We start from the raw sequence: 27,766 nt of genomic DNA, 5'->3' as shown, positions 1-27,766 counted from the left end.
GTGACCAAACCCAACCTGAGAAGAAGTTGAGTTTATTTATAAGCACATTTAAAACAACCAGAGTTGACCAAAGTGCTGTACAAACTAAAGTGCACGGCACATCAATAGCAGATATAGGACTTTGAAAAGGGACATAAATAACACCAATAAATAACAATGAAAAGAACTATATATAAATATAAGGCAATAACAAATATGGGCACACATGTAAAACAGAGACAGAAATCCATGTAAGAACAATGTAAAATAAAAGATTAAAAATACTAAATACAAACAGTATTTGACAGGTAGCCACTGCAGAGATACAACATCCTGTTACACATTCAAAATAAAGCTTGCTCTGGTCGCATTTTGGTTAGATTTAGGCAAAAACTACTTGGTTAGATTCAGGTAAAGGCTGTACCTGACAAAATCAACACTTACTTATGGTTTTACACAGGACACAAACAGCACTCTGCTGGATGAAAGTATTTTGTTTGAGCCATCCATCCACCCACCCCACCTCCTACCAAACATGGACTTTGTTGCTCTTTATACTACTGCTGGTTCTGCGCCTTCAAGCCAAGTGTGCACCTTTCATGTCCAAGTAAAGGAAATTACACAGTCTTGTTAGACTGGGCTGATTCAATGTGGTGGGCCTCTCGTCAGCAGTACCCTTTATAACCATATCTGTGCTGGCATATTTTCCAACTTGCAGTAGTTGGTTGATTGGATGTACTCCCTCAGACTGCCTGTGCAAAGATTTACTAGACTTGCTCTCATTAATAATAATAATGTCAATATGAGAAAATGCAGGGATTAGGAGTGGGAGTGTAATGAATGACCGAGCTATAAAGCTGATAAAATCCTAACCCACCACGTTACGACTGCATTTTTCAAATCTAGTTCTAGTTGTTGGCAGATTAGAAGAGCTGTTTGTGTCACATTTCCTCCCCAGCTGTGTTAAGGGTGCAAAGCCGACACAATTCCAGCTGTTTGCTGAGGAAATCGATGAATAAATGAACATCTCCATCTCATTTCCATCTCCCGCTGTTGCCTCTAACTCTGCCTCCTCCAGTTGTTCTCAGAGGAGCAGCTTTGCTTTCAGTTCATTTACTCACTAAATGAACAGATTATCAAAGCCCTGAAATACCACCGACAAGATAAATAAAGGTATTTTATACATGGGGCTTATCATCTTAGATTTTCTAACATCCAATTCTAATCATAACAATGGGCTGTGATCAAAATCGTATCATTTATTTCACTGTGGTGGTTGATGTACAAGCAGGCGATGGATCTCTTGTCCTCAGACACTATAAAACCACACTGATTTTGTCTTGTTTGTTTTGTCTTTTGTCTTTTTGACTTTAAACTTATGTAGCTGCTGACACTGGAGCCTGCTGCATAATACCGTGGGTAGATGAAGACCTCTAATTATAGTATTATATACTAAACTTTATCATTATCTGCAGCATCAAAGTGCATTTAACAAGTTTGACATGAACTGGTGCAGCTGGTGCGAACTGATTGAAACAAATTATGGTATTTTGTAATATCATATATTACATTTACAACAGAGTGACATTATGTAGTGAAGGTTAGTGGCGGCCACTGGCAGTGATGCATTAGTTGAATGTGTACATTGTTTGTGTAACATGGTGAACACCAACAGTGATGGTAGTATACTTAAGAGTCCTGGCACTAACGGGAAGGTTGAATTCTTGTAACTGCACTGGCAGATACTTTCAAGAAAATATATCTGTAGATTCTCAGTCTTCCAGGCGATGTCTACAAGTAGACTTATTTGTTCTAAAGCAAGTTGTCTTTTGACTATTAGATATGAGGAAAGAAGACATTAATGAGTCAAATTCAGACAAAAGCAGTGGGAAAAAAATTACCGAGTAGTTATTTATTGCTCTAATTTTCTGCCCTGAAATGTAAGGGCACAAGGTCAGGAAAACAAAATTATACATACGGAGTCCATCCCCCACCCGCATTCACACACATGCACGAGCCCAACGCCCATTCTACCTGTTTAATGGATGTTAACTCACTCCTACTATCCTATCTTGCTTAACATAAAACAGAGATGTTGTTTCCTCCATCTGGCACTGGCTTTTATGTAATTGTAGCAAGTTAGGCTACTTTGTTGAGACCAATGGTGTGCTTAACAGATTATGACAAGTTATGACGTGCTAAACAGATAAAGGCTTTGGCTGAAATGTCCACAAATTCACTCTTTGAGGTTCCTTTTTCTTTTATCACACAGCTCGGCAGTGATGAATGTGTTTGTGTGGCACAAAGCTTGTATGGAAATACACACATGTTCTTTTTAATGCATGGCAGTTGCTTTTGAAAGGTGACATGCTCAATATTTTGTGCATCCACATCATTTTTACATCTGGGCCCAGAATTGGCTGAAAAGCCCTGGCAGGCAGCTGATTGGAGATGAATGTCTCTTTCACCAAGAACCTCAAGGATGAATGACTCACTATTTTGGACTCCACGCCGCTCTCTTTTGATCCTCAATCTGTTTTATTCTTTATTTTCATTTTCCATTTTCACTTTTTATCTTTAATTTCTCCCCCAGACTCTTTTTTCCATCTGTGTGTCTTCTTTGCTTTAAATGTATCATCTTTTAAATTGTCTTCTGTGCTTCTGTACAGAATGTGTTCTATTGTTATCAGAACTTTCACTCCATCTGCAGTCACATTTTCGTTGGTAAGAACTAATTAACCAGCTCTGTCTTCTTGCCAAATTTTAATAGCGGTCTTCGTGTTTAAACATTTTCTTTTTTAAACACTGACAATTATCACTGATGCCGCTGCAATTATGCTGGAATAGACTTTAAAAGGAATTATTGTGTCACAGTAATCACTTTATAAATGAATGAGATTTAAAAGTGGAATTAAACTTTAATTGGAACCTGTTCTGGTTGTGTGTATGGATTGAAAATTAATCAAGTATTGATTTATGTGTGTGTTCCGTGTATGCTTTAAAGTTCCAATGCTACACTTGAGTGGAAATGTTTTGTACTTTGCTTGCAGGAGACATTTGGTGTTTTTCAGCCTCCTGCAGCATCGGGCCCATTAGGCTCTCTGTCCGACATGTTATCAGGCTGCTGAAATTACCATTCGGGCTTGCTATTCTCATGCAAATCATGAGCTCTCACTCCAGACCTACAATAAATAGTCTGACTGTTACCTGTCTCTCTTCTATTCCTATCAGCAACCTGTCTGTCCATAGAACTGCCTGTTCTCTTTTCTACCTGTCTCTCACTGTAATGGCTCGCCTCTTCCTCTGCCTGTCTTGGCTTTTCCATTCTGCTTGACTCTTCATTTTACTCATGTCTCTCTCTTTGTATGTCCCTGTCTGTCCTCTGTGCCTGTCAGGTGGAATATCGGTGCATTATTAATGATTCAGCAGTCCTTTCTTTACTTATCCATCCATCTGTTCCTTATAGTGAAGCTGCTGTCCAGAGCGGACTCACGTCAAGCTTGGTTTCTCTTCAACAGTGAGGCAGAAGGAGAGCTGTGCAGCCTGACCGGCTCTCATCCTCACCTGTTACATACACTACCTGTGCTGCTCTAATAACAAGAGAGACAAATTGAGTTGGTTTCAGGTGTCAGAGTTCTTACAGGAGAAGTGGATTCCTGAAGTATCGGGGATGAAGATAGCACCTCTAGTTTGGTTATACTTATATAATACTAGTTTTTTACTTTGTTAAACAGAATTGGTGCTATATTTTCAAGATAAATTGAAAATATACCTTATACCACATTATATATTATCATACTGACAAATTATTTGACTATTGGAAAATTATGGACCATTTTACTGGTCCATAATTTTGCCATTATAGTTAGATGTTTTTGTACATTTTGTGAAAAGTAATGTAATTTGGTATTAATTATAGGGCAATTAGTGACATTGCCCAATTAGACCACTTAAGATAAATGACTTAATTGCTAGTGTAACCTAGAGGGATCTTTAAGAGTGCACAGTTGATCAGCTGAACATGCAATACTGAGATTTGTCTTTGGGAAAGAATATAATTATGATTTCCCTACATCAACACATCAACTTTCCAGAAAAACAGCAATTTTTATGTCAGCTGATGTGTGTTGGACTTGAAGTTCGTTTTATATTCCTGTGTCACTGTGCCTTTGGTTGTTAACTATGCTATTCATTAATCTCCACCAGCATTAGAAACTTTTCTGGGAGAACACAACCTGCAAGCGGACCACTAGTAATTCTTGTGGTCTCAGTGTGATGATTACATTTTTAAGGAGGTGTATACTAGCCGTTCAACATACAGACAACAGGGCAAAGGACCCAAATGCAGACACACTAGCAGATAAATTATAGTACAGTACTTTCAGTGGTCAGCAGGTTAATAGTTGGCAAGGGGACAGTATGAAATGGCAAATAAAGTCTGACATGGTAAAAGCTGGAAGGCTCTTGCAGTGGGCACCAGTTTTTGCATAACAGGGAACAGACAGAAGACATACTGTAAAGACATGGCTCAATGCACTGGCAGCACAGAGAAGTTGACAGAGGGGAGAAGGAAACAACGGCTGGTATACAGAGATTTAATGACGGAATGAAGCACAGGTGTGGTTCAATTAGGAAATTAGTGACAGGTGTACAGATGACTCTGAGGGCATCTGGTGGGCAGGTGGGGAATTACAAGATCTAAAGAGATCCATAATAGATCCACAACCTGGGGGGAAGAAAGGATGATTTTGAAAATAAATAGGGGAGAAAGGCAGACAGAGCAGGTATCATAATGACAGCATATGTTGTTATGATGTAATAACCCCCATATTACACAAGTACAGATCCGACTTAAGTAGCCTAAAGCACTTGCCTTCTTTTTTTTTGCTACACTTATTTATGAAAAACATATAATTTTTAAATTAACCTGTGTGGTAAAGTCAGGTTGACTGTAATAGTTTAGACACGTTAATATCTGAATAATAACAGCAGAACACAGAGGGAGGAAAAAATACAGCTCTCCATGGTTTTGTGGTCAAAAAAGTTGACTCACAAGAATTTGACAACTGCTTGTAAGTTTCTGTTTGCTAGTTCAGCAAAGCAACTCCGCACCAATGACCCAGTAGCACCACTTACATGTCAGATATGAGATAATTGCTGTAATTGGTATAAAGGCTTGATAATAAAGCCTTCTGCAACAGTAGCCTGTATGACTAATTTCACAAATAAAAAATGAGAATTCATAAGTGATAAACGGGCGATAATGAGCTTTACATTGTCATTGGCAACTGTTTTCCTGATTAGTAAAGCATTGGCATTAGAGAGCATTGGAGAGATCTTTTGCTGTTCTAATTGGTTGGAAGACAGCAGTGATGTCACACTCCTGGCTGTGGATTAAGTGGAACTATTTTTCTCAGTGGATGGTTAGAATTGGTTCCTGGACAGACACGGGAGGAGAAAGAAACTAGGGAGATCTCTTTGATTTAAAGTGACAGGCGTGACAGGAAGTGTTCAGACCATCAGCCATCAGTTCACTTGTGTTTTAATTATATCTGACAGGGTGGACACAGTAAATCTTTGTAACACCTCTTGGTCTCTTAGTCGTTTCCCTCTGATCTTTTTCTCTTTTCTTCCCCAGTCTAATCTTCATGAGTAAAGGTCAGAGTGTCTGCTCTTTCCGGTTTTTCTGTCACTGGACATGTCTGTTAGTCAAGTGCTTATTAGCTTTGGCCTTTAGCTCTTTAAAGATCAGGCTCCACCAGCTACCAGACGGACACTCACATTTTCACTGCTAAAAAAGGGAATACAGAAACTGTTATTTTACATTTGCACTACCCACATTCAAGGTGAGGAGAAACTAGTATGAGTTCACCACATAAATAAAGGGCTCAGATAATCGTAATCAAAATACCAAACTTGGAGAAAAATCTTGAAGATGAAGTGTTTCGTTTTACTGAATAACAAAAGAGTACAACATCATTATACAGAATGAACATTATATATCCATGAGTTTGGGGTGTAACATGCATTATTTGTCTTCAATCACAAGAATTTGTACCCGTAATTTGTTTCTGAAGGTCCAAAATATGAGGAAATATAATGGTAATAATAATATAAAAAAGGTTAATTTTAAAATAAAATATTATTTTTTGGGCCAGATTGACTCTTTGTTTTTTCTGTAGTTTTTTTAAAACAATTCGTACGTCTTGAAGGTCGATCTTGCGATATGAATTCTTCTACTCCATAAGTCGAACAGCTGCTCCAGCACCCTGGCCTTCTCTAAAGCGTTATGGGCGTCGTAGGTCTCTCCCAGAAAAAAGTCGGCCAGGGACATCAGAGAGTGTCTGTAGAGATAAGTAAAGCATTTCCTGCTTAGCAGTAAGGTATCTAGAAACTCATACACCACCTTGTCGAACTTATCCTGGAGGGAGAACTCTTGCAGCACTCTGGTGAGCACACGTGCATCAAACCTTTTTGCATTGTGGGCCGCCAGCACCACAGGGCGGCCAAAAGAGCGAAGGTATTTAATGAAGGAGGTGAGAGCTTTATAAAGAGGGATAGGGAGGGGTTGAACCGGAGACCCGTGGCGAAACAGTCTGCCATAACTGACAGTGAAACCTGTGACTTCTTCGGCTTTCTCAGAGATTTCACAGCGGGGGATGGTGAAGACGTTAAAATCTTTATCTGCACAGATGGCCGACAACTGGATGATGTCACAGCCGTTGTCTGAAAGTTGAGATGGTGTGGATAAAGGGGAATAAGAAAATATAAATAAATGTAAGTTACAATATTGAAATATTATTAAACCATTGTATTTTTGTCAGCAATTGTGAAGGTGATGTAAGTTTATGTGCTGCTGCTCCACCTATCCGCACCTTTAAAGCTCCCTACTTACTACCTTATAGCTCATTTGTTTAATTCATACAAAAACTGAAGTGTAAAAATGTTGTGGTTTTATTGTGGGTTATGTGCTGGACTGTTTAGCTAGCTAGCTTCCCTAGTTTCCATTCTTCGGGCTAAGCTAAGCTAACCAAACTAGCTGTAGCTTTAAATTTACAGGACAAACTAGAGGACTGCATTAATCTTCTCATGTAACTCTCAGCAAGAAACCAAATAAGCGATAACAACTAATCCATCTTCATGACAAAGCTGCCAGTATGCTTCTTCAGAACTATAAAGACTTTTTATTTCCCGGCCCGTACACTGATGAAGGCTATGAGATGCAGACAAACATGACAAAGGTGACAAACATGACAGAAAGCTGATGTGCTCTAAGACAGATGTTGCAACACAAAGAGTACAATACACAAATAGTTTTCTGTCATGACTTCCTGCTAAATGTGTGATGGTAATGAGTGTAGCCGCTTAATCTTTTTAACTATACAACGCTCACAAAGTCAAAACCACAGATTCACATTCTCAGATGCTTCAAAGATTCCACACCCTGTCCTTTGACAGGAAGGGTAATTTTAAAACAACCAGGGCTGGAACAAATGATTTTTTTGTCCATTATTGATTAATCTGTTACTTTGTTTTCTCAATTTATTGATTTATCATTTGGTCTGAAAATATAGAAAATTCTTGCCAAGCTCTGAAAGGGGTCTGTAGTTAACATTTTGTCTTCTGTGTATAATCTGATAATTAAATCTGTCAAGTAGCAGAGGCATCCTGTGCCCGACACAGGAAGAACATCTCTGATGCTTGTGGTTAAGCGCAGACACATTCTGAGTCATAATCAAAGTCTAACAATGAGTCAATTTTTTGATCAAATTATTAAATAATGACGCTGGCTAATATCAGTTGTATTTAAAAAAAAACTAACAAAAAAAACCAACAACATATAAATCAAATATATGAAGATATGAATGAATCGTGATTTATTATTATGGATTAAGCTAAACTGAGGTATATAAAAATCTGAAATTAGCCCCACCTTTACCAACATTACTGCTGCTCACACATTAATACATAACTAATCACAGTCCATTTATATAAATTATTTGGAAATTATTCTTAATTCTGCTTAATGAACACTTTTACTATTGGTACTTTAAGTATGATTTGATGTTATTGTACTTTTACTTACGTTAGAACAGAGTACTTTTACACAGTGACAATGGTATTTTTGCTAAAGTATAAGTACTTCTTCCAACACTGGTTAAAAATAATTGAGTATAAATATAAAATACATTTTTAGAACATAATTAATAAATTATAAAATATTCTTAGGGATGAAGGAAATAGGATGTGGCTGAAAGCTCTGAAAAACTACACTAAAAAGGTGGCCATTATAAAAACGGACTACTATAAAACAAAGGTAAATTAAATGATATTGTGACTGAAGTATTTATAAGCAGACAAACAGATTTAAAGCCAGTGTTACCTAATCCAGTGGTCTCCAGGTCAAAGAAAACGATGGTCATATAATCAGACATCTGTAAGATTTAAAGAGATATACATTGGAACATGAGCTGTTGCTGTTCTCCATGTCCGATATGTCTGACAATGAATACAATTTAAAGTGCCGTTCTTTTGAACATAGCTGATAAACTGAGAAATGTACAAAAAAATACCTTACTGTGGACAGTTTGATGTGGTATTAGCTGAATCGTTTGACAGATGTGAAGTCAGCTGTAACAACCTCAGATATCTTCAAGTACTAAAGCCTCTGTCACTAAACTGTTACTCTGGTTTCATTTCCATTTCAGTGGAAGAGAAACCTGAGGTTTTTCTTCTTATGAGTCACCTTCCTTGTCTTCCTTGTTGTGCTCGTTGTGCTTGTAATCTGTGTCTGTGTCTTGTGTCTTTGCCTCAATCGACTTTCTGAATTCTGAAATGGAAATTGTAAATTGTAAATTGGAAATTGGAAAATGGAAATTGGAAATTGGAAAATTGGTCCTTTTAATCGTTTTTATGCCTCCATGCTGGCGACAGTTGTGGCTGTAGGCATTATGTTTTCAGGTTGTACACCCATCCGTCCCATTCTTGTGATATGATGTACAAATATCACAGCTAGTCACACAATGTATTGGTGACACTTTTGATTCAAAGGTCATTGTGACCTCAAAATAGGTTTTTATCCATAATTTAAGAATGAACAGGCTGATTCCAGATTTCACACAAACACACACACATTGACTAGGATGACACAATGAGTTAGATGACAACTAGCACAATGTGGGATTTCATCTTTCCAACTAATTCTATTTCAACCCATTTAGCCAGAAGATGTACATTTTACACCTTTTATTTACTATACTTCATGTATTCACTGTCTGGACAGACATGGATATAAACTGAAACTTGACTGGTTGGCGGAGGCATTCAACCACAGGGCGGTAATTCTACTTCCTTCTTAAACCTGAAAAAAGAAAAGCAACTGCAGTGCCAAGGCTTGTTTCGTTTGAACAAGGAAGTTTAGAGCTGAAAACAGCAGCAGCTGTCCTTGAAAGTAGAAGTATTGGCTGCAGTGAACAATTAAAGGAGGGATAAACTTAACTGTTACTGACATATTTCATCCATTTCAACTGAAGCGAGAGAGCGGGCGTGTGTGTGTGTTCAAAGGGTCCGATCTTCTAGCCTGTGGATATTACCCTGCCAGGTCTCAGCAGAGGACTGTTTAAGCTGATGGCGAGGAGACATGCCTAGCTTCTATCTAGTTACTCAACATTTCTGTAGCAGAATCAGCTTATAACTAAAAATGACAAAGCAAGACTGATAATTCTATTCAGACGTCCTTTAGTGAGTAAAGAAAGGGCCAAGAAAAACATACATATAACGTGTGCTAACTAAACGAGAGGTACAGCATAGCTTCCAGCCACAAAACTGATGTCATCACATCATGTTCACCCTTTTCTCCTAGAGCATCCTGGGTAATGAAGTCCATTTTCAATGTAACTCCAAATCAAATCAAATGAAATGCAGTTCTCCTTTTAACTATATATTTAACATATTAACAGTTTTATGAATATGAATGTTAACTTATATTTTAATTAAATTAAATTTTAATTAATATTAATTAATTCTTACAAATAATATGTTCTCTCAAAATAAATTCTCAAGTCCTTTGTCCTAAGTCTTGTCCTAAGTCCTTTGCTTTCCACCATTCGGCTGGTTTTAGCGGATCAGGGATCTCAACTTTCTTGACAGTGCCCTTAGGTCGTCAGTAATGTCGCTGTAGTGTGGATGCTCTGGAGCTTAGCTCTCTGGCGTTTGAGCTCTGAGGTGTGGCCTGACAAAGCACTTTCTAACACACACAAACACACACACACATTCTGGCTCCTTCTTTCTCTTGTAGCAGTTGTCTCTGTATCTAAAAACAAAGACAAATTTAATGACAATGAGCCTGTATGCGGCTTATCAATAACACCACAATTAAAGTTATTAAAGTGTTTTTGGATAAGACACTTTGTTACTTGTATAATGTGCAACTAGACAATACAAAACATAGGAAATGCTACCAGCCTATTGGGAAAAAATACAGCTTTTTCTAAAAACATATCAGCATATTTCACCAAACCCCCTTTTATATTCTCAGTCTATTGACCTAGAACTGATCAATATGTTACAATGCTGCTCTATTGGTGATGTAACATGGGAAAGAGTACAACTACTGTAAAACTAATCAATGCTTGGCACCACATTCTCCTATTGATGATATTCTATATAGCAAAGGATCCAGATTTGCAAGCAAACTGTAAAACTAATCAATAGATCATGCCACAGCCTCTTAGCAATGCTATACTGGGTAAGTATGCAGATGGTCTGGTATTCTGTGCAACAAATCAATGCACCGCAGCCTCTCATTGATGAGGTTTTGTTTTGAAAATGTAATTTGGTGCTACACAATTATGTATACTGTAAAAATTATTTGTCATGAACTAAATCCTATGAAAAATTTCAGCTATGAGGTCAAAGAAGATGCAAGTATCGGATCTCGCCATGAGAACGCTTCACTGTTTAAAATCATGAAAACCTAAAATGACCACAGTTCTTCTGGTCCAGACTGAGAAATTCATGTCCCCAACCAGATGAATTACAATGACTTTGCTAATCGTCGGTCAAGATTTGATTTAATTTATTAATTTGTGTGCTTTAGTAATAAAAACAGCCTTATTAAACAGCAACCTAATTCATTGTTCAATTTAATAACAGATGTTACTTTTTTTAAAACTATTATTTTATATGTATTATCTTTGTATTAATTATAAATGTTCTGTGTGAGTAGCAAGGTGGGGGGGCTACATTGTATCCCATTATGCAATCCATTATTGTATAATGATTACGGGTTAGAAGTCATAATGGTGCATTTTTGTGTGGTGAGAAAGTCAGTTAAAAAGAAAGCCCGTCAGTCAGAACATCTTTGCATTATCTTAAAGGAAAACTAATCTCAGTCCAAAGAAAAATGTCAAACCTGCATGAAAACCTGTGGAGGCTGCAGGTTCAGAAATTAAGTTCCATTCTGTTGAATGTCTTCTTTTGATTTATGAAGACAAATAGACTCCATCGTGTACTGTGTCTAAAATGGCTATTAGAGAAGATTTTGTGTAATACGCAGCAGTAAGTTTAATTCCCTGCGTTAAAAAAGTCCTGCAGTGTCTTGGAATAAAATCAATCATTCAGCACAATAGGAGAAATACAGACACTGTGTTCAATTATTGCACTGAAATGGGTTTAAACGGTTGTATGTGTTTCACAAAAATTTGCTTCTTTTTTGGCTCTGACACAAAATGTGATTTTATGTGAGACTTAAAGGTCAAGCAATGTATTCCACACACACACACACACTGGTGACTAAAAGGCTTATTACATATTTTACCTTGTAGGCTGAAATGTAATAAATCAACCCTTTCTTTAATTTTCTCTCTCCCTGCAGGAGCTGGAGGTTGGTCCCCTCTCACCTCAGACAGGTATCAGTGGTTGGAGGTCGACCTGGGTGAGCGCACCAAGATCACTGCTGTCGCTACTCAAGGCCGCTACGGCAGCTCTGATTGGCTGACGTCGTACCTGCTGATGTTCAGCGACACGGGACACAACTGGAAACAGTACAGACAGGAGGAGAGCATAGGGGTGAGTCCATACTGCAGTAAACAGTATCAAAACAGTTTATTGTAACAAATAGTATAACAGAGAGAACAGGGATACCGATGTAAATCTGTAAGTCTGATTATTGCAGTCAGTGTTGTTGGATACAGCACAAGCAGGACATCAAATGGGCGCTCACGCAGAAAACAACATAGTCTAGTGCCTAAATTAAAAAAAAAAAATTGGTGAACAAACATGCTTTTCCTGTTGGAAGCCTCTGCTCGAGAGCCTCTGCTGTGCCAAAGCAGTTGTTTTCTTGAAATCTATGAACATTGTTTTTTTCTTACTCAGTTGTCCATCTAAACACAGTCCAATATGGGTGTTGTTCAACAACTAGACTAGAATAGACTGTGCCAAACAGTACAATGATATAAAATTAAGTAAAGTTTCTTTATATGCTCGTAAATCACAAATATGTCCAAGAAGGCATCAAATTATCGTTGGCATTCAAAACAGGTGGCACAAAACAATGACAAACCCAAGAATGACGTCTCGAATTTGTGTTTAACAAGTACTTAAAACTATTTCAAATAAACATACGTACAGTATAATGACTTTCCCTGGAGATATATTTACCGTATTTCTCTGACACACAATTCTCACATTCTCAACTTTTTCTGATAAGCAGCACATAGCTATGGCTCAGTAAAACTCTCTCAAACTAACCAAATACACAAACAATTGTCAAAATACATATGTCTACGTGTGTTTTAACTTACATCCAACCCTATGTTTTCTGACACCTATCTGGGGCTGGGTTGCAGTGGCAACAGGCTAAGCAAGTTAGATGTTCCAGACAGTACCACCCTAAGTACTGTTGGACTAGTGCATAAAGAGTCCTGTATACAGTATCAGGTAACAGATTTGGAAATGAACACTGCTCGGGTTCATTACAGCTCATTTTCCTGGGCTACCACAGTCATATTTACAGTGGGTATGGTGTTTAGCAGTGTTGGTCTGCAGGGATCAGTCCATCCTGAGGAGATAATCACAGTCATCAGGAGCCTTTGACTCTTCATTAATAATGGATGAACCAATGAAAGATCTCTGCTGACTGTGCGGACCTGTTGCCAAAACACTTAAGCTGCTGTTGATGGACACAGAGCGGGACAGAGAGGCAGCCAAGCGTGACTTTCCTGAATGAGGCCAGGCGGTGTAGCCTGAAGCACTAAAATCAATGAGGAAAAATTCCAGTGTGTCCACTGAACCAATTTCAGGAATAGTATGGAGTCAGAACAAATGGAAGACAGATGTATACAGTTTGTTATTCTTGATGCCTTTTATTGCACGTTTAGTTTTATTAGATATTAAAGGAACAGTTGAAACCAAAATGTAAAGATAACAATTTGCTGTTCATTGTGTGTCATGTGTTGAATTTCTTGTTTTTTGTACAGGCTAAACAATCAAAATATACAGTAACATGCTGAGCAGTAAGCTTTAGAGGTGCTTTTACCAATTTACAGTCCTAATACTAGGCTAAGTTACCCAGCTACTGGCAGTAGTTTACCATACAGTCATAAGAGTGTCATCAGTCCTTTCATCTAACTCTCAGCAAGAGAACAAAGCATATTCCTCAAAACATCAAACTTTTCATTTAATTAGACTGCCTCTGCATCTTGTTAGCTTTCTGGCTGCCAATCCCAATAAGGTCTCTTCAAATCAGAGGTGATGCACACAAAGTGACGAAATGTAAGTTAGTGTGAATTTATTTTGTCATTTTGTTGCTAATTTAGTGTCAAATTTAAGGCAAGGATATTTCAATTCAGCTAGCTAGATAGATAACAATGACAACATCACATGCACATGTTTGAACATCGTCCCAGAACCTTATTAACCAGCAGGGCTGAGCAAATACTTCGCCATGTGCCTTTTCTCTGGTTTAACTTCAGGAACAAATGAAGATACCTGCTGCAGTCTTCGGGTTAAATAAAAACATACTAAAGCTGTGTTTACTTTAATGTTACTCACTCAGCTCGTCTCTGTAGAACTGATTAATGAAGAAATCAGTCAGATGGACAGCAGAGGCAGTGAGGCGTCACCTCCCACCTCCTGGTAGACACAGCACTCCCCTTCAGTGTTTTTCCCATTGCACAAGTGTCGTGTTGGACTTGTATTTGTCTCACTGTGGTGATGGTACATGGTTCAGTATACTGTCACAGGAATACTAAGTAATTTTGATCTTGTTTGTGTAGAAAACAAACAAATCCTGTCAGCACAGAGAGGCTGATCTGTTTGAGTTTCTCACCTGCATACTTCTCATGAACCGTATATCAAATCAAAGTGCAATAAATATAGAAAAACATGCACTTAACCCACTGAAAGCGATTGTGTAGGGTAAAAGCACATTTGTTACTGTGGTGCAGAGAGGAGCTTTTGATTAGAAGTAGAGCCGAGGCAATTTCCTCATATGGAGGGAATCCAGCTAATCTCAGCACTGAGGATCTTCTCTGAGAGAACAGAGGATGATTCTCACGGCTTGAAAACTTGTTGATGTGACACTTGACACTACGTAAACTGAGCGCAGTCACATTTCAAAGTGTCTCTCAACTAGTGTGTGTTAGTCAGTCGAGCTTACAGAGTCTATCAGAGGAGAATGTTGAGAGCTGTTGGATCAACAACAAAATATTTCCTGTTAAACTTCTGCTTTTAGCTTAGAGAGCTGAAGACCAGTGGAGTGGAAGTGTTCTCTCTTTCATTGTTTTGTTTCTGTACTTTGATGGGGAAAGACTGAAGAGAGGACTAATACTTGACAACTTTGAAATCTAACAGAATAAATACAAGACATTCTCACCTTCCTCATCTGGCGTGTGTATTTACTGATTTACTGTACGCTGAAACAATATGGATGTTTAAGGAACAGTATGAACATTGTGAGATATATTTAGCTGGGTCTTTGTCTCCTCCTCAGGTCATATTTCTAAACATAAATGGGATGTTGTCCTCTCCACAAAGTCATTTGCTGAGCTGACAGCTCTTCTGGTTCATCAGCTTTGAAGAAAAAGCTGTGTTCAGCTGATTGGTTTAAAAAAAGCTGGCACATGACCCATGAGTCTAATTGACGCCTCACAGCTGTACAGTATATTCACACATATATGGTAGATAATGTATAATCACACACAGATATTTGCTGATGATTGTAATAAAACATAATCAGGATGCAGACACAAATACACACACACAGACACACATAAAATATGCAATTATAGGCCTATAAAGTTACACAATACAACGTCTCTTTTCATCATATGAGGAGATCCAACTCCAGTCTCTCATGATTACAGAGGAATTAATAAGTTAATTGTGTGTATAAGCTTTTATTCAGCAGTGGGAGAGCCAGTTAACCTGCATGTCAACTTCAAGGGAGGGATGTAATTAGGATAGATAGCCAGATGGGAGAGATGGAAAGAGATGAAAAGAGCGATTCGTCAGGCATTCAGCCTAGAGTCAGAAAGGAGACAAACAATCAGTGCACTCTTTTGCAGACACTTTCATTGTTAACAAAGAAGAATAACATCAGCTATGATTTTTAAAATGCCAGCAATAGTGAGAGAGTATTTACACACTGTAAGTGCACCCATACTTATACCAACTATATGGTGGCGGCAGATGTAAATATTCCCAGGAATTCACTAGAAATGACACAGGCTGAAACTAACAATTATTATCAATTTCATCTAGTTATCAGTTCATTATTATCACAATCCAGGGTCTTAAGTTGCTGGAGCCAAAGAATGTTTGAAAAATGATTGAAAAATGTTTATGATTATTACATATACACACACATACACATACACATATATACATTACAGTAATGGATAGAAACACAATGCTGTGTTTGTCTGGAAGCTTAAATAAACTCTTCTCTCTCTTTGTGTGTGTATAAAAGTTAAATGTCATCACTTTGCATGTTTTCATGATGTTTGTGTATTTTCAGTCTTTTCCAGGTAACACTAATGCAGACAGCGTGGTTCAGTACAAGCTGCAGCAGCCGGCTATGGCTCGCTTCCTCCGGCTCATTCCTCTGGACTGGAACCCCAGCGGGAGGATCGGACTCCGACTGGAGACCTACGGATGTCCCTACAGTAAGTCTTTTCTTTTTTACCAGCCTGACTGGACTGTCCAGGGTTTTAGGAGCGGACAGATGTCGGCTCATTTTAAGGGGGTGTCTACATATATGTCACCATAGCAATGCAGACTGCACATCTAACTTGCTCTGGGGCACCTTATATTTAAGTTATTAGATCAAAATGTACTATAAAAGTCCTCTTACTCTAGAAAATTTAAATTAGTTTACTTCCATTAAAACAGGTTGAAATTATCTCCCCGCAATGACAGAGTTTTGCTTTTGTTTTAAGGACTCAAAAACAGACACAAATCACTTGGTAAAATGGTAAATGAAGATTTTTGTGTTTGAACTATGCAAAGTATGAATCTACAAAGTCACACAGCAATCTCATAAATGTACTAAAGAAGAAAGTAGAGTAGAAGAGGAAAGTAGCCAAAAATGGAAAGTACAAGTATCTTAAAATAGTTCTTAAGTACAGTCGTATATATATATATATAAAGGCTAATCCAAAATAATACATTATAATGTTGAAGATAGGCTTCTAGGAAATTGTTTGTGAGCTTGTGTGCAGGAACTTTCTCCTTCATCTGGCTGACTTTTAATTGGTTTCCAGATTGTTTTCACCCCCACTCAACCATAATAACGATGTACTGTATCTGCTGATTGCTTTATAATATATAAAGTGCCTTATGTTTTCTCGTTTCACAGTTTGCACCCTGTATAACCTTGTTATTTTAAGCATGCGGTGTATTGGTTTACATTCTGTTTTTACACCATATACATCAACACATCACCACGTATTTTCTTATTATGTTTGTTTTTTCATTTTATTTCATACCCTCTACACTGACAACCATCATGTTTCACACTTGTTTCACACTTAACCAGGAAAACATATTTAGTCATATTTCAAGATTTGCTGTATTAACTCTACCACAATGAAAATAAAAGCTACATCAAGTTGTGTTTGTACCCACATAATCATTATATTTTCTGTTTTTCTTGTTTCACAAGAGATTTTCAATATTTCTGCTACTCCCATGGGGGAAATATAACAGAATTTATCAAGCCACCCTTTGCTTTTAAAGTAAAAATTAATACATAATCACACCTCCTGTCACAGTGTTTCTTACTTTGAATATAAAAACATCTGCTGTCACTTTAATTTGATTACAGTAGATTAAAGGTCTTTTTTATATAGAGTGCTCCATAAATAAATATGAAAAACATCTACTGCGACTCACATTTAAGAGTTTAAGAGTTAAGTTTTCCCGCTATTATTTCAACAAAGTTTCGCAAGAGGAATACATCTTGGAGATGCAAGCCCTGCATGTCCTTCCACCATGCTTCTTATTGCAAGTTGATATTTCAGTGGACAAGGGAGAGACCAGCCCAGACTCTCTGGCCTGCATAGATCTTTAATATACAGTCATAAAATCCACAGAGACGGACTCTGTGTCAAACTAGCCCTAACTATAGTTGTTTTGGTTTCTATTCACGTTGTGTTTTATGAATTAAGTCACTGCTGCAGTAGCTCAGGGTGTAGGGACTTGGCTTGGGAAGCACTTGGCTGCCCACTGCTCCTAATGTATATAGTAATGTATTTAGGATAAGTCCAATGCAGAGGTCAAGTTTCATTTCATGTATGTAAAATGCTGTAAAATCTCTATATACTGTGAAAATTACAATAAAATAACCATTTGTAACCATAACAAATTTTGACAATGAAGTCACTTTGAACGGATATTATAGGCTATTACAAGAACAGATATTTTTGTTGAAAACAAATTAAATATTCAATTCAGTTCAATGGAAATTTGAACAATACAATATTCATATTAAATACATTTAATTCATTACCAAAGTACCTATGTTACCTGTACCATTTGGGGCCGAATAAATAATCATGGAAATAATGTTGGTTAAACAATTTTCCATCAATGGCTGTAGGCTAAATGTGTACCAGTGCCAGCACATGTGCACCTTCTTGGGCCTTGTAAGCAAAAAAAAATGTTTTATTGTAATTTGGACCATGTACCAAGCACTAGAGTGTGAACTCAAAGAGCAAAGAAGACCACAGTTTGCTGCCAGATGTAAACAATGAAGTGATTCAACGTGCCATGTAGCTGTTACTTTGTGTGACGTCATTCATTATGATGGCTGAACATTTCTCATCACATGATATAGTTTTGCATGCAATATGCAAATGATCCAGCTTTCTTTGTGAAAGAGCCTTTGGTTTAATTTTCCCACTCAAAAAATGCTAGGATGAGCACATTTCACACACATTAAAACCTCAGTGATTCTTTATCCCATCCCTAAACATACTGTAGGTCTTTTTTGTTTAAAAATTGGTATTTTGAGTACAAATTCTCATTTACAATGAAGACCTGGCCAAGAGGCAGCTACAGGAGGAAAGTCGATACAACAATTAAAACATAGATACTAGTGCCAGCCAGTGCAAGAAAACAATACTAGACAAATCTAATTAACTGAAATTGAAATGATTTTGGAGTCAAAACTCTGTATTTAGCCACACAGCTTAGCCCAAATTCCCAACTAGAGCAGGTTCTACATGTTATTGATTAAAAAGAATACACATTCAGTTCTCCCTGAGAGATTTCTCCTCAGCATTTGTTGTGCACGGACTTCTTTTTGTGCGTGGTTTAGTGACCAGGACTGATATGACCATAAGTCTTGACTCTTCTGTCTGTGTTTTGTCTTTCAGCCTCTGATGTTGTGAGTTTGGACGGCAGCAGCAGTCTGGAGTACAGGTTGAGTCCCGGGCCGAGGCGGTCGTCCAGAGATGTCGTCTCTGTGAAGTTTAAAACCCTGAGGAATTCTGGGACACTGCTGCACGCAGAGGGAGAGGGAGGACTCAGCCTGAGTCTGGAGTTAGAGAGAGGAAAGCTGCTACTGCTGCAGCTCAGACAAGGTACAACACACCAGATATCTACTGATACTGATATCTACTACATTGAAGTATAACACAGAATTCTCTATAAATACCAGGTTTATCTGCAGAATGTTAGTGAGATATACAATGACCAAACCGACCTTTACTGGATAAAATGGCAGGCTTAAGAAGATTATATTGTTAGCATCTCCAGTAAAAATTCAAATGTAACAGGTAAACACATTTCTTCTGACAAGGGACATGGCGTTTCCATCATCCCACATAAATATAAACAGGTGTTTCCAGTCAAAATCTTGAACAAGAACACATTTTCACATGTAATTTGTGAGTCACTTTGTGGACTTACTGGTACAGAACATCTGTATAAGGTGGAGGACAATATAAACTCTCTAAAATAACTTTAGATTGGTTGTGGTTGGGTGAGATGGACGACACGCACGCTGCTGCCTGATTGGTTTAAATCTTGGCTCGCGCTATGCTGCTGCATCTCTGTCTAGTTACAGCCATGATGGATGGTCCCTGTTCACTGTAGCATGTGTTAGGGCCGGACTCTGCAAGACTTGATACATGGCTTACAGTCTGTACAGAGGGTGTGTGTGTGCGTGTGTGTGTGTGTATGTGTGTGTGTGTAAACGGGGTTAAACCAGAGGTTGTCAGGCTGCCATGCTGAATCATCACCATATGGCTCACCTCTCATCAGGAACCCCATCTGGCTGCTGAAATATTTTCTATATCCCTCGATCAATCCATCCTTCCATCCATCTCTAACCCCCTTTACCATTTGTTTCTCTTTACCTCCTGCAACTTCTTTTTCTTCATTTTACATCTCCCAAAACACTCCTTCCTACATCCCCTAATCTTTCTTTTCATCTTTCACTCTGTCTACCTCTCTGACATCCTTATCTTTCTTCATACATCCATCTTTCACCCATCCTTTTCTCCATCTGGCTCCAACTTCTACAAAGACGGGGCAATTCTTGATTTTTGAATTGATTTCTTTTAGAAATCTTGGACTTGTGTGCTGTATACAGAAATGTATGAAATCAGATATGATTTGGGTCAATGAGATAACCCCATCCACAGTGATGGAATGTAACTACAAGTATTGTACTTGAGTACAGTTTTGGTTTACTTGTGCTTCACCTGACTATTTCCATTTTATGCTACTTTATACTTCTATGCCACTACAATTAATATTGTTCTATACTATACTATACTACTATATTTATTTGACATTAGTTACTAGTTATTTTGCAGATTAGACTAATAACAAAATAGAATTCATCAAAAATTGTGATATATTATTATAGACTTAGGTACCCAGCAGTATATAAAGTAAGGGATATTATAGTCTCACTTTTACAAGCTGCAATATCAAAGTGATGTACATATTAATGCATCACTAAATATACCGAGTTTTAGTAGCTAGCAGACCAGTGACTTGAGGTAGAGATGTGTGTTTGGATATTTGGTTTACATTTTAGCTGTAATTTATTAATTCCTCCCTCGTTCTCCTCCTGCTGATCTTACTCAGTCTTTCACCACAGCTTCTTACCTCCCCGCATGTTCCATATTAGGCCGTGCTCATGTGTGAGCGATCTAATCAAACCTGAAAGATTTGATTTGAATCACTACATAACTAAATCCTGGCTACATATTATATCACATTTCAAAAGATATAGACACTCTAACTGCCACTGTGACTTTAAAGGCTAAATCACCTTAGTGTCATTATTATAAGACTATGTCACTTTACAAGGAGACTGCATCACTGTAAAGAGAGACTGCAGCTCAGTAAGAGGAAATTAAAGGTGTCCATTGAAATGAGGGAGAATAAGAGGCACTCTGCTTCTGAAAACAACAAAAAAACAGGCTTTGTTTTTACTTTTCTTACAGTTCTCAACCCTTTTTTAAAATCTTTTTTCCTTAGGTGGCTTTCATCATTCTTTCCCTCTATTATTTCTGTCTCTGGCTTCCTTCCAATCTTTCCAATCAGGGGAATCTTTTCTTCCCCTCTATTTCCTTCCCATCCTCTGTCTTTATCTTTACACAGCCTTTTTAGGTTACAGATTGTGTAATTTAGGTCATGTGCTGTGTGCAATGACCCTGAGCTCATCCATGGTCCGCTCTGCTCTGTTAACACTAACACATCCAGGTCTGCCCCCCCCCCATGAAACAGATGTATTTTGCTTTATGAGGCAACTCTTAGTAACAGCCCTGCACAGAAACAGCATCTCTGTCCTGGATAACAGAGGAAACAGTTATAACCGGATGTTTTTTTTTTAAATGTAAACTGTTGCTGTTGCAGAACCGGCAGATTGGACTCCACAGTTTTCAGACATGACAGAGTCAGATCACCCACTTTGGGAATCTATAATTTCCCATTACACTGTACACCATCACTTCAGACTTTTGAGTTTTGATTTGTGTCACTTTCATTGTGTTATTTATCCACCATCTCTTTTACAGTGAGATGCTTTGTTTAAAGACCATTTGAGTCTCAAAATAAGGGACTTGGAAGTGTTTTTTCTCTCTCTTTTCTGTTGGTGTTATCATCAAATCAAATCATCTTAGTTTGCTGATCTTTTCTTACTAATATTTTTAGGGATTCTAGTTCATAAACCAATTTACGGAAGCTTCCAACAGCAGATATTTTGCTCTAATTAATTACTAACTAATTCTGCTATCCAAACAGCTGAAACATGGTGGTTTAACAAGATTTATGTCTGCTATCCAAAACCATTCCCCTCTGCTTCACATTCATCATGTCAGTTTGGTACATTGTATCTTTGTTGGCTCATAAATCAGCAGAGACTTCTCCCATTACTTTAGTAAATTTCGGACAAACACGCTGAGGATTAGTAGTTCCTGCTCCAGTGCAAGATGTTAGAAAAATATAAAAACTAACACAATAACGAACAGAAGTTTTATCAGTCTTGCGCATGTCCTCTGTCATTGCCTGTGGCTGATGTAAAGTGCATACTGGGATACTTACAACACATTTTACAGAATCTCCAAATCACCTTCAACAGCAGACACTGTAACATGCAGACTTACTGCATATTTAGCTTACAGTGACAACCCTGCAAGCAGCCCACCTTTCTTATGCAATACAAAGACACAGGAGTGTAAATCTTAATGGCCTGTCAGTGTGAGAACATATTTGCTTTCCCAAAGTGTGTTTACAGTTTGAAAATTATGTGTGGAGCTGATTACAGTGACAGCAGTTCCTGATAAGCGCTGTCGTGGTCTTCCTGCGTAATCAGATTCAGAGTCACAGTGAACAGCTGTAATGATATTGCCGACAGGATATGATACAATACTTACTTTAGAGGGGGAAAAACCCTCCTTGACATTAATACAAACTGCTGTAGTTATTATAAGCTGTTTTTTATATCTGTTATTTATGCAAAGATTTTGCTAACTGTGCTTGCTCCTCTCCAGCAGCAGACGTTTCTCATACAGTCTCATACAGATTCACAACCACGGTCTGATTTTCTGGGCTTTTGTAGAGCTCTGAATACTTAATGTGAGCTAATATGTCCAACCTAAAAAACAAACCACATTAAAATTTATTCTGCACATTCTCCAAAGATGAAAAATATGTTTAATGATTTTTTTAGACCCTCATGACCTTTTCTCTGTGCTACCATCACCCTGATATTTCAAATTTTCATATCTGCTGACCCATTGCTTGTTAATATTTTCAGTGCACATTCATGCTTCCATCAGGAAGTAACCTATTGATTTTGGTGACCCCCCTGTTACAATTCATGTCACAATCTTGCTCAAGGGCTCACTAACAGCCTTGGCTTTTTTTAAATTCCACAGAGATTTTTCCTGATTTGTCCAAAAAATAATCTCTCTGATGACCTCAATGCAAGATAAAAGAAAATAAGACCAGTGCGACCAAAAAAGAAAAGATAGGGCTATATATAATAATATCAGTTCATTTTCTATTTGTTTGCCCCTCAGACCTCTCATATTGATCCATGCTCTCTCTTTCCAACAATTTAGCCGGTAATCAAATCATCCATTCAATGAAACCCTCTGTCATAACGTGCTGTCCGTCTTTTCTCTACCTTCAACAACATTTTATTTGTTTTTAAGTCTTGCCATTGTTCCACTCATATTGATTTCACTGTCTCTTTCCCACTCATCCGACTGTAATCAAATAACTCATCACAAACTGTGTTGAGAGGACAGACTTTGTCTGTATCGTGAGGTCCACATCCTAACTTTCTCTCTCTGGATGAAGCAGTTTTTCTCATCAAAGCTGCAGTCGAATCATCTCACAAAATAGGCTGAAATATCAAAAATACATTTGTCCATCATCTTTCAAATTGTCTCCGTTTCTCTCTTTGAAGTTGGAATTGCCTCTCCCTAAAGATGATCTAATAAATTTTTAATTGCCGACTGTATTCAGCTTTTTCTACAGTTTCTTCTCTCAGCAGAAATACAAAGTTTCTCTTCCAGTACTTTGGGGGTTGCAGAAATGGATCCACTAATTTGGACCTGCTGGTGCTCATCTATCATTAATGATGTCTCACCATGTTTCCTCTGCTGTGTTTGATATTTGGGATGATCACATATTTGGCTTCAATACTCAGATTCTACTATACGAATATTCTATAGTTCTTAATAAGATGAGGCAGGCTGACCTCGGTGTGCTCCCCTCTGTGGGACACTGAGAAAATTACAATTTTAATCACAATGAAGAAGCTTTTATTAGCCTGGTGTTCACTTCTCTTCACACCAGGTCATCTGATGCATCTAATGCATCTTTACACTAAGATCCCATTTTTTACTCCCTCTTGTCACCGCTTCCTGATCACTAATCTCTCCTCATCATCTTCTCTTCCAGGTTCATCCTCTGAACCCCGGCGTCTCGCTTCTCTTGGCAGCCTGTTAGATGATCAGCATTGGCATTATATAGCAGTGGAGCGACGCAGCTCTCACCTTAACCTCACTGTGGACAAACACACAGAGAGGGTTCAAATCCCTGCAGAGTTCAGCCACTGGGACATCAAACAGGTAGGATAAACCACACACAGGTAAAGACATTATTGTGTAATCCAAATACACCCTGCACTTTATATGACATCAAAAACTGTACAATAACTAAATATTTAATTATGACACATTTATATTACTTAATGTGCATGCTGTATGTGTCTCTATTTTTTGTCTACATTACAGCTGAGGGTAGGAGCAATCCAGGGCCCCAATTCTCAAGAAACAGTCGCCTCCAGGAGGAACTTCCATGGCTGTCTGGAAAACCTTCTGTACAACGGCCTCAACCTGATAGAACTAGTAAAACAAAAAGACCACCGAGTTACTGTAATGGTAAGTTAATTTAGCTAACAATTATTAACAGAAAGACCAATAAGTAAATTTTCTGGTAACTACTGCTTCCTGCAACTGAGCTTACAGCTCGCAACATGGTAATGGAAGATAGACAAAAAAGGAAACAGTAGTGAGGTTAAAATAATGATGATAAAAGCAGGAACCACAAGTGGCCTGAAAGAATTCCCATAAACCCTAAATGATGATGGTAATATAATATAAATACACATCACATAATCACTCTAATGCTGCTTAACTGGGTGAAACAGTAATGAAAGTAAGGGAAGTGGAAAATAGAATAAATAGAAAAACATATTAAATTGAAATTTTAGCACTAGTGTTTGAGCACACTGATATGTTATATATGTGTTACAATAACACAATGATACTCATACTCAATGTGCGGACAATAGTAAAGCACAGTAGTCTCTGCTGAGGTTTTAAAGTGATGTGATGTCTGTGTACTTCATCTGTGTGTTTTTACTGTAAAGTTCTTCTGACACTCTGGACTTCCAGGCTCAAGGGCCACTGAAACCAAGATATGCCAGACTGCCTCCATAAAATTCTTTTAGTCAATGAAACACTGATGGAATATTCTGCTTGGTGTTTTTAGTGACTTTGTGACTAACTATTAAACACAGTGAATACATAACCACAGACCAGCATGTATATCTTTGAGTGTTCTTTTTGCTTATGTTTTATTTTTTTTTAAGTAACAGGATTATTCTTTTTTTTTTCAGTTGTGTTTTTTTGGTCACCCTTGTGTGCATTCCCCTTCTGTGTGTGGGTGTGTGTTTTTGTGTGTATGTATGTGTGAGATTCCCTTTGTCCCAATTGGGATTCAATTATAGTGGTAAAAAACTGTCTTTACCACTCAGGGAGTGCAGGTACTGGTTGTTCTGGATACTGCTGGTGCTAAATGAATAAGGGAGTGTAGATGGTGGTTAGACTCTCACTAATGCCTTCTCATCTTGGCCATTAGGACATTCAGATGTTCATGATGAGTGGAGCAAACTCATCAGAGAGAGGCTGTGAAGCATTTCTGCAGGCAGTAATAAATGCTCTCTCGTTACACTAAAGGCTCAAGCAGCTGAAAAAAAAAAAAACAGGAATACTTGGTGAAGAGGTACAGCGATTTCACATGCATGACTGAAGATGTAATAAAGGCAATTTTATGTTGGTACTGTGGCTCTTAAGGTACTAGTCACAAAGTTATGGTCCAATTTCATACAGAGAATAAATGGTGCTTCATATGGCACTGTGAAGGGGCATTAATACAATGAAAATAAGAGTGTGGGTGAAAGAGGACTAATGTATCAGTGCGGTTGTCCTGAGACTTTTGAGGGTATTTAAGGTAACTTTTTACCTCGTGTTGTACAGTAGCACAGCCCACTCCAACATAAATTATTGTACATCACTTTAACTGCACCACAAAGGGCTTTTAGATGTCATTTGTGTTTCCGGAGCATTATAAAGATAGCAGACTGATATTCCCAGCCGGGACTATAATATATTGCAGCTGCAGCCTTTGAAATGGACCTGGTGTCATTACCACTACTCAAAACAATAGACTGTAACAGAGATGTCAAGATATTATAGTACTGGGCTTACTGTATGCTCTCTTTCTTTCATTTTCATTCTTTATCTATTTTACCTCCAAGCTGAGTGACTTTCGTATTTTCAGTTTGCTTTCCTAATCTTATTCTAAGCCTTGCTGTTATCATTATGGTAATACCAGTGTCCTCTTTAAGGAGACTTGCTGATGAGATCATTGTGACAGAGGTCACATCGACACGCCCTCTGCAACTGATTAATATTCATGTTTTATGTTGTTTTATCTCTCTAGTAATCAGTTTTTCTGTCCCTCCCCTCTCTCTCTCTCCACTCTGCATGTTTCTTTCTCAGGGCAATGTGACCTTCTCTTGTGCTGAGCCAGTTTCCGTCGCCGTGACGTTCCCCGGCCCCCAGAGCTTCCTCAAGTTGCCAGGGACGATGGCGTCCTCCTCGGCCGGCGTGTCCGTGGGGTTTCAGTTCAGGACGTGGAACAAGGCGGGGCTTCTGCTCACCTTTGCCCTGCGTCTGCTCACCTTTGCCCTGCCTCAAGAAGGGGGCATGGTCTGGCTGTACCTGAGTGAGGCCAGACTCCGGCTGCAGATCCATAAAGCTGCCAGGACGCTGCTGGAACTCACTGCAGGTCAGTCTGAACCCGAACCCTCAACGCGTACAGCTTCAGATCCACTTCTAACCACCAACAGATACGTTAGTAGTAACTCTTTATGGATATTGAGTCATTACTGTGTCAACCCATATGTGAATGACATACAAAACAGATACAACTTTAAAAATTCTTTAAATGCAATGTCACTAAAGCCCCATGCACACAGCTTCAGTATGTGGAAAAATCCAATGCTTGACAGGCTTGCCGTTGTGAGTTACGGTTGCCATGCTGTCATTGGACAATTGCAGTACAGGAGGGGTTTAAGCAAATGTTCAATTCTAAACTTTTGAGTGTATGTAAAGAGCTCTCCAAAAGTGAAGTCAAAACACCTGAATAATAAATTTGTTCCAAAGATGGTTTCTTTCATTTTAGGTAGCTCTTAGTGTGCTGATACCTAATAAGAACATGTTCATTTGTTCAGTTTAAATAAGTTATTTGATGCTATAAAAAGGGAGCTTCATGTCATGACTGACAGCTTGGACCTGCTGGTAGTTGAGTCGGCTGGGTGTGTGAGTGGGATCTCGATACCACGGCTCCAACCTCGATCATTACTGTGCAGACTCTGTCTCCAAATGATGTCACAAGATGGCAGTGCTCATATTTTATACAGTGGGAGGAAGTGAAGATGCATTCTCTATTTTTGTACACAGTCTAGGGTTTGAACTACCAAGAACACACTCTCTGACAAAGTCTCTAATTATTGCATTTACTTCAAAAGTCCAATTTTTACCTTGTGATCTATCCTATTATCCTTATTGCCAAAGCTCTGCTCACCCATCCACATCAATCTGATATTGTTGTGCAGCCAGTGGCACTGCCAAATAAATGGGGTGTGTTCTTGAGCAAAGTATTGTCAGTAAGAAGAACAGAGGAGATAATGAGGTATTGATCTATTTCCTCAATTCTGAACAACATACAGATTCACAAGGCAGGCACAGCCCTACAAATACTTTTCGCAAGTCAATCACACAGAGGATGCAGGAAGTAAAGTACACGCCTGTGTTTTTTGCAATCTATTGGTACTACATCTACCCACCAGCAAACAATCTTTACTCATTTCTTAAATAGTCTTTTAGTCATGTCTGATAATATTCTTCAAAGTATTGTTTCAGTGTGAACACGACAGTATTTCAAGCTGTTTCAAAATAGTAGTGAT

The 27,766-nt window shown here is 38.2% G+C and overlaps 1 protein-coding gene across 1 annotated transcript in view; it reads left to right on the top strand.

The window, feature by feature from the left end:
* Nucleotides 1-10,695: 10,695 nt before the first annotated feature.
* The window catches only part of LOC118334439 (contactin-associated protein-like 4), a 65,417-nt gene continuing 48,346 nt past the window's right edge, over nucleotides 10,696-27,766 (top strand). Inside the window, exons 1-7 of the mRNA XM_035670353.1 lie at nucleotides 10,696-10,726; nucleotides 11,855-12,048; nucleotides 15,998-16,145; nucleotides 18,858-19,064; nucleotides 23,911-24,080; nucleotides 24,246-24,392; nucleotides 26,298-26,586. Coding sequence (XP_035526246.1) covers nucleotides 10,696-10,726; nucleotides 11,855-12,048; nucleotides 15,998-16,145; nucleotides 18,858-19,064; nucleotides 23,911-24,080; nucleotides 24,246-24,392; nucleotides 26,298-26,586 — 1,186 coding nt within the window. The remainder of the gene's footprint in view (nucleotides 10,727-11,854; nucleotides 12,049-15,997; nucleotides 16,146-18,857; nucleotides 19,065-23,910; nucleotides 24,081-24,245; nucleotides 24,393-26,297; nucleotides 26,587-27,766) is intronic.

The sequence above is a fragment of the Morone saxatilis genome, unplaced genomic scaffold, assembly GCF_004916995.1.
Source record: "Morone saxatilis isolate NCDOM2014 unplaced genomic scaffold, NCSU_SB_2.0 Contig23, whole genome shotgun sequence".
NCBI lineage: Eukaryota > Metazoa > Chordata > Actinopteri > Moronidae > Morone > Morone saxatilis.
This window is presented reverse-complemented; position numbering and strand designations above follow the sequence as displayed.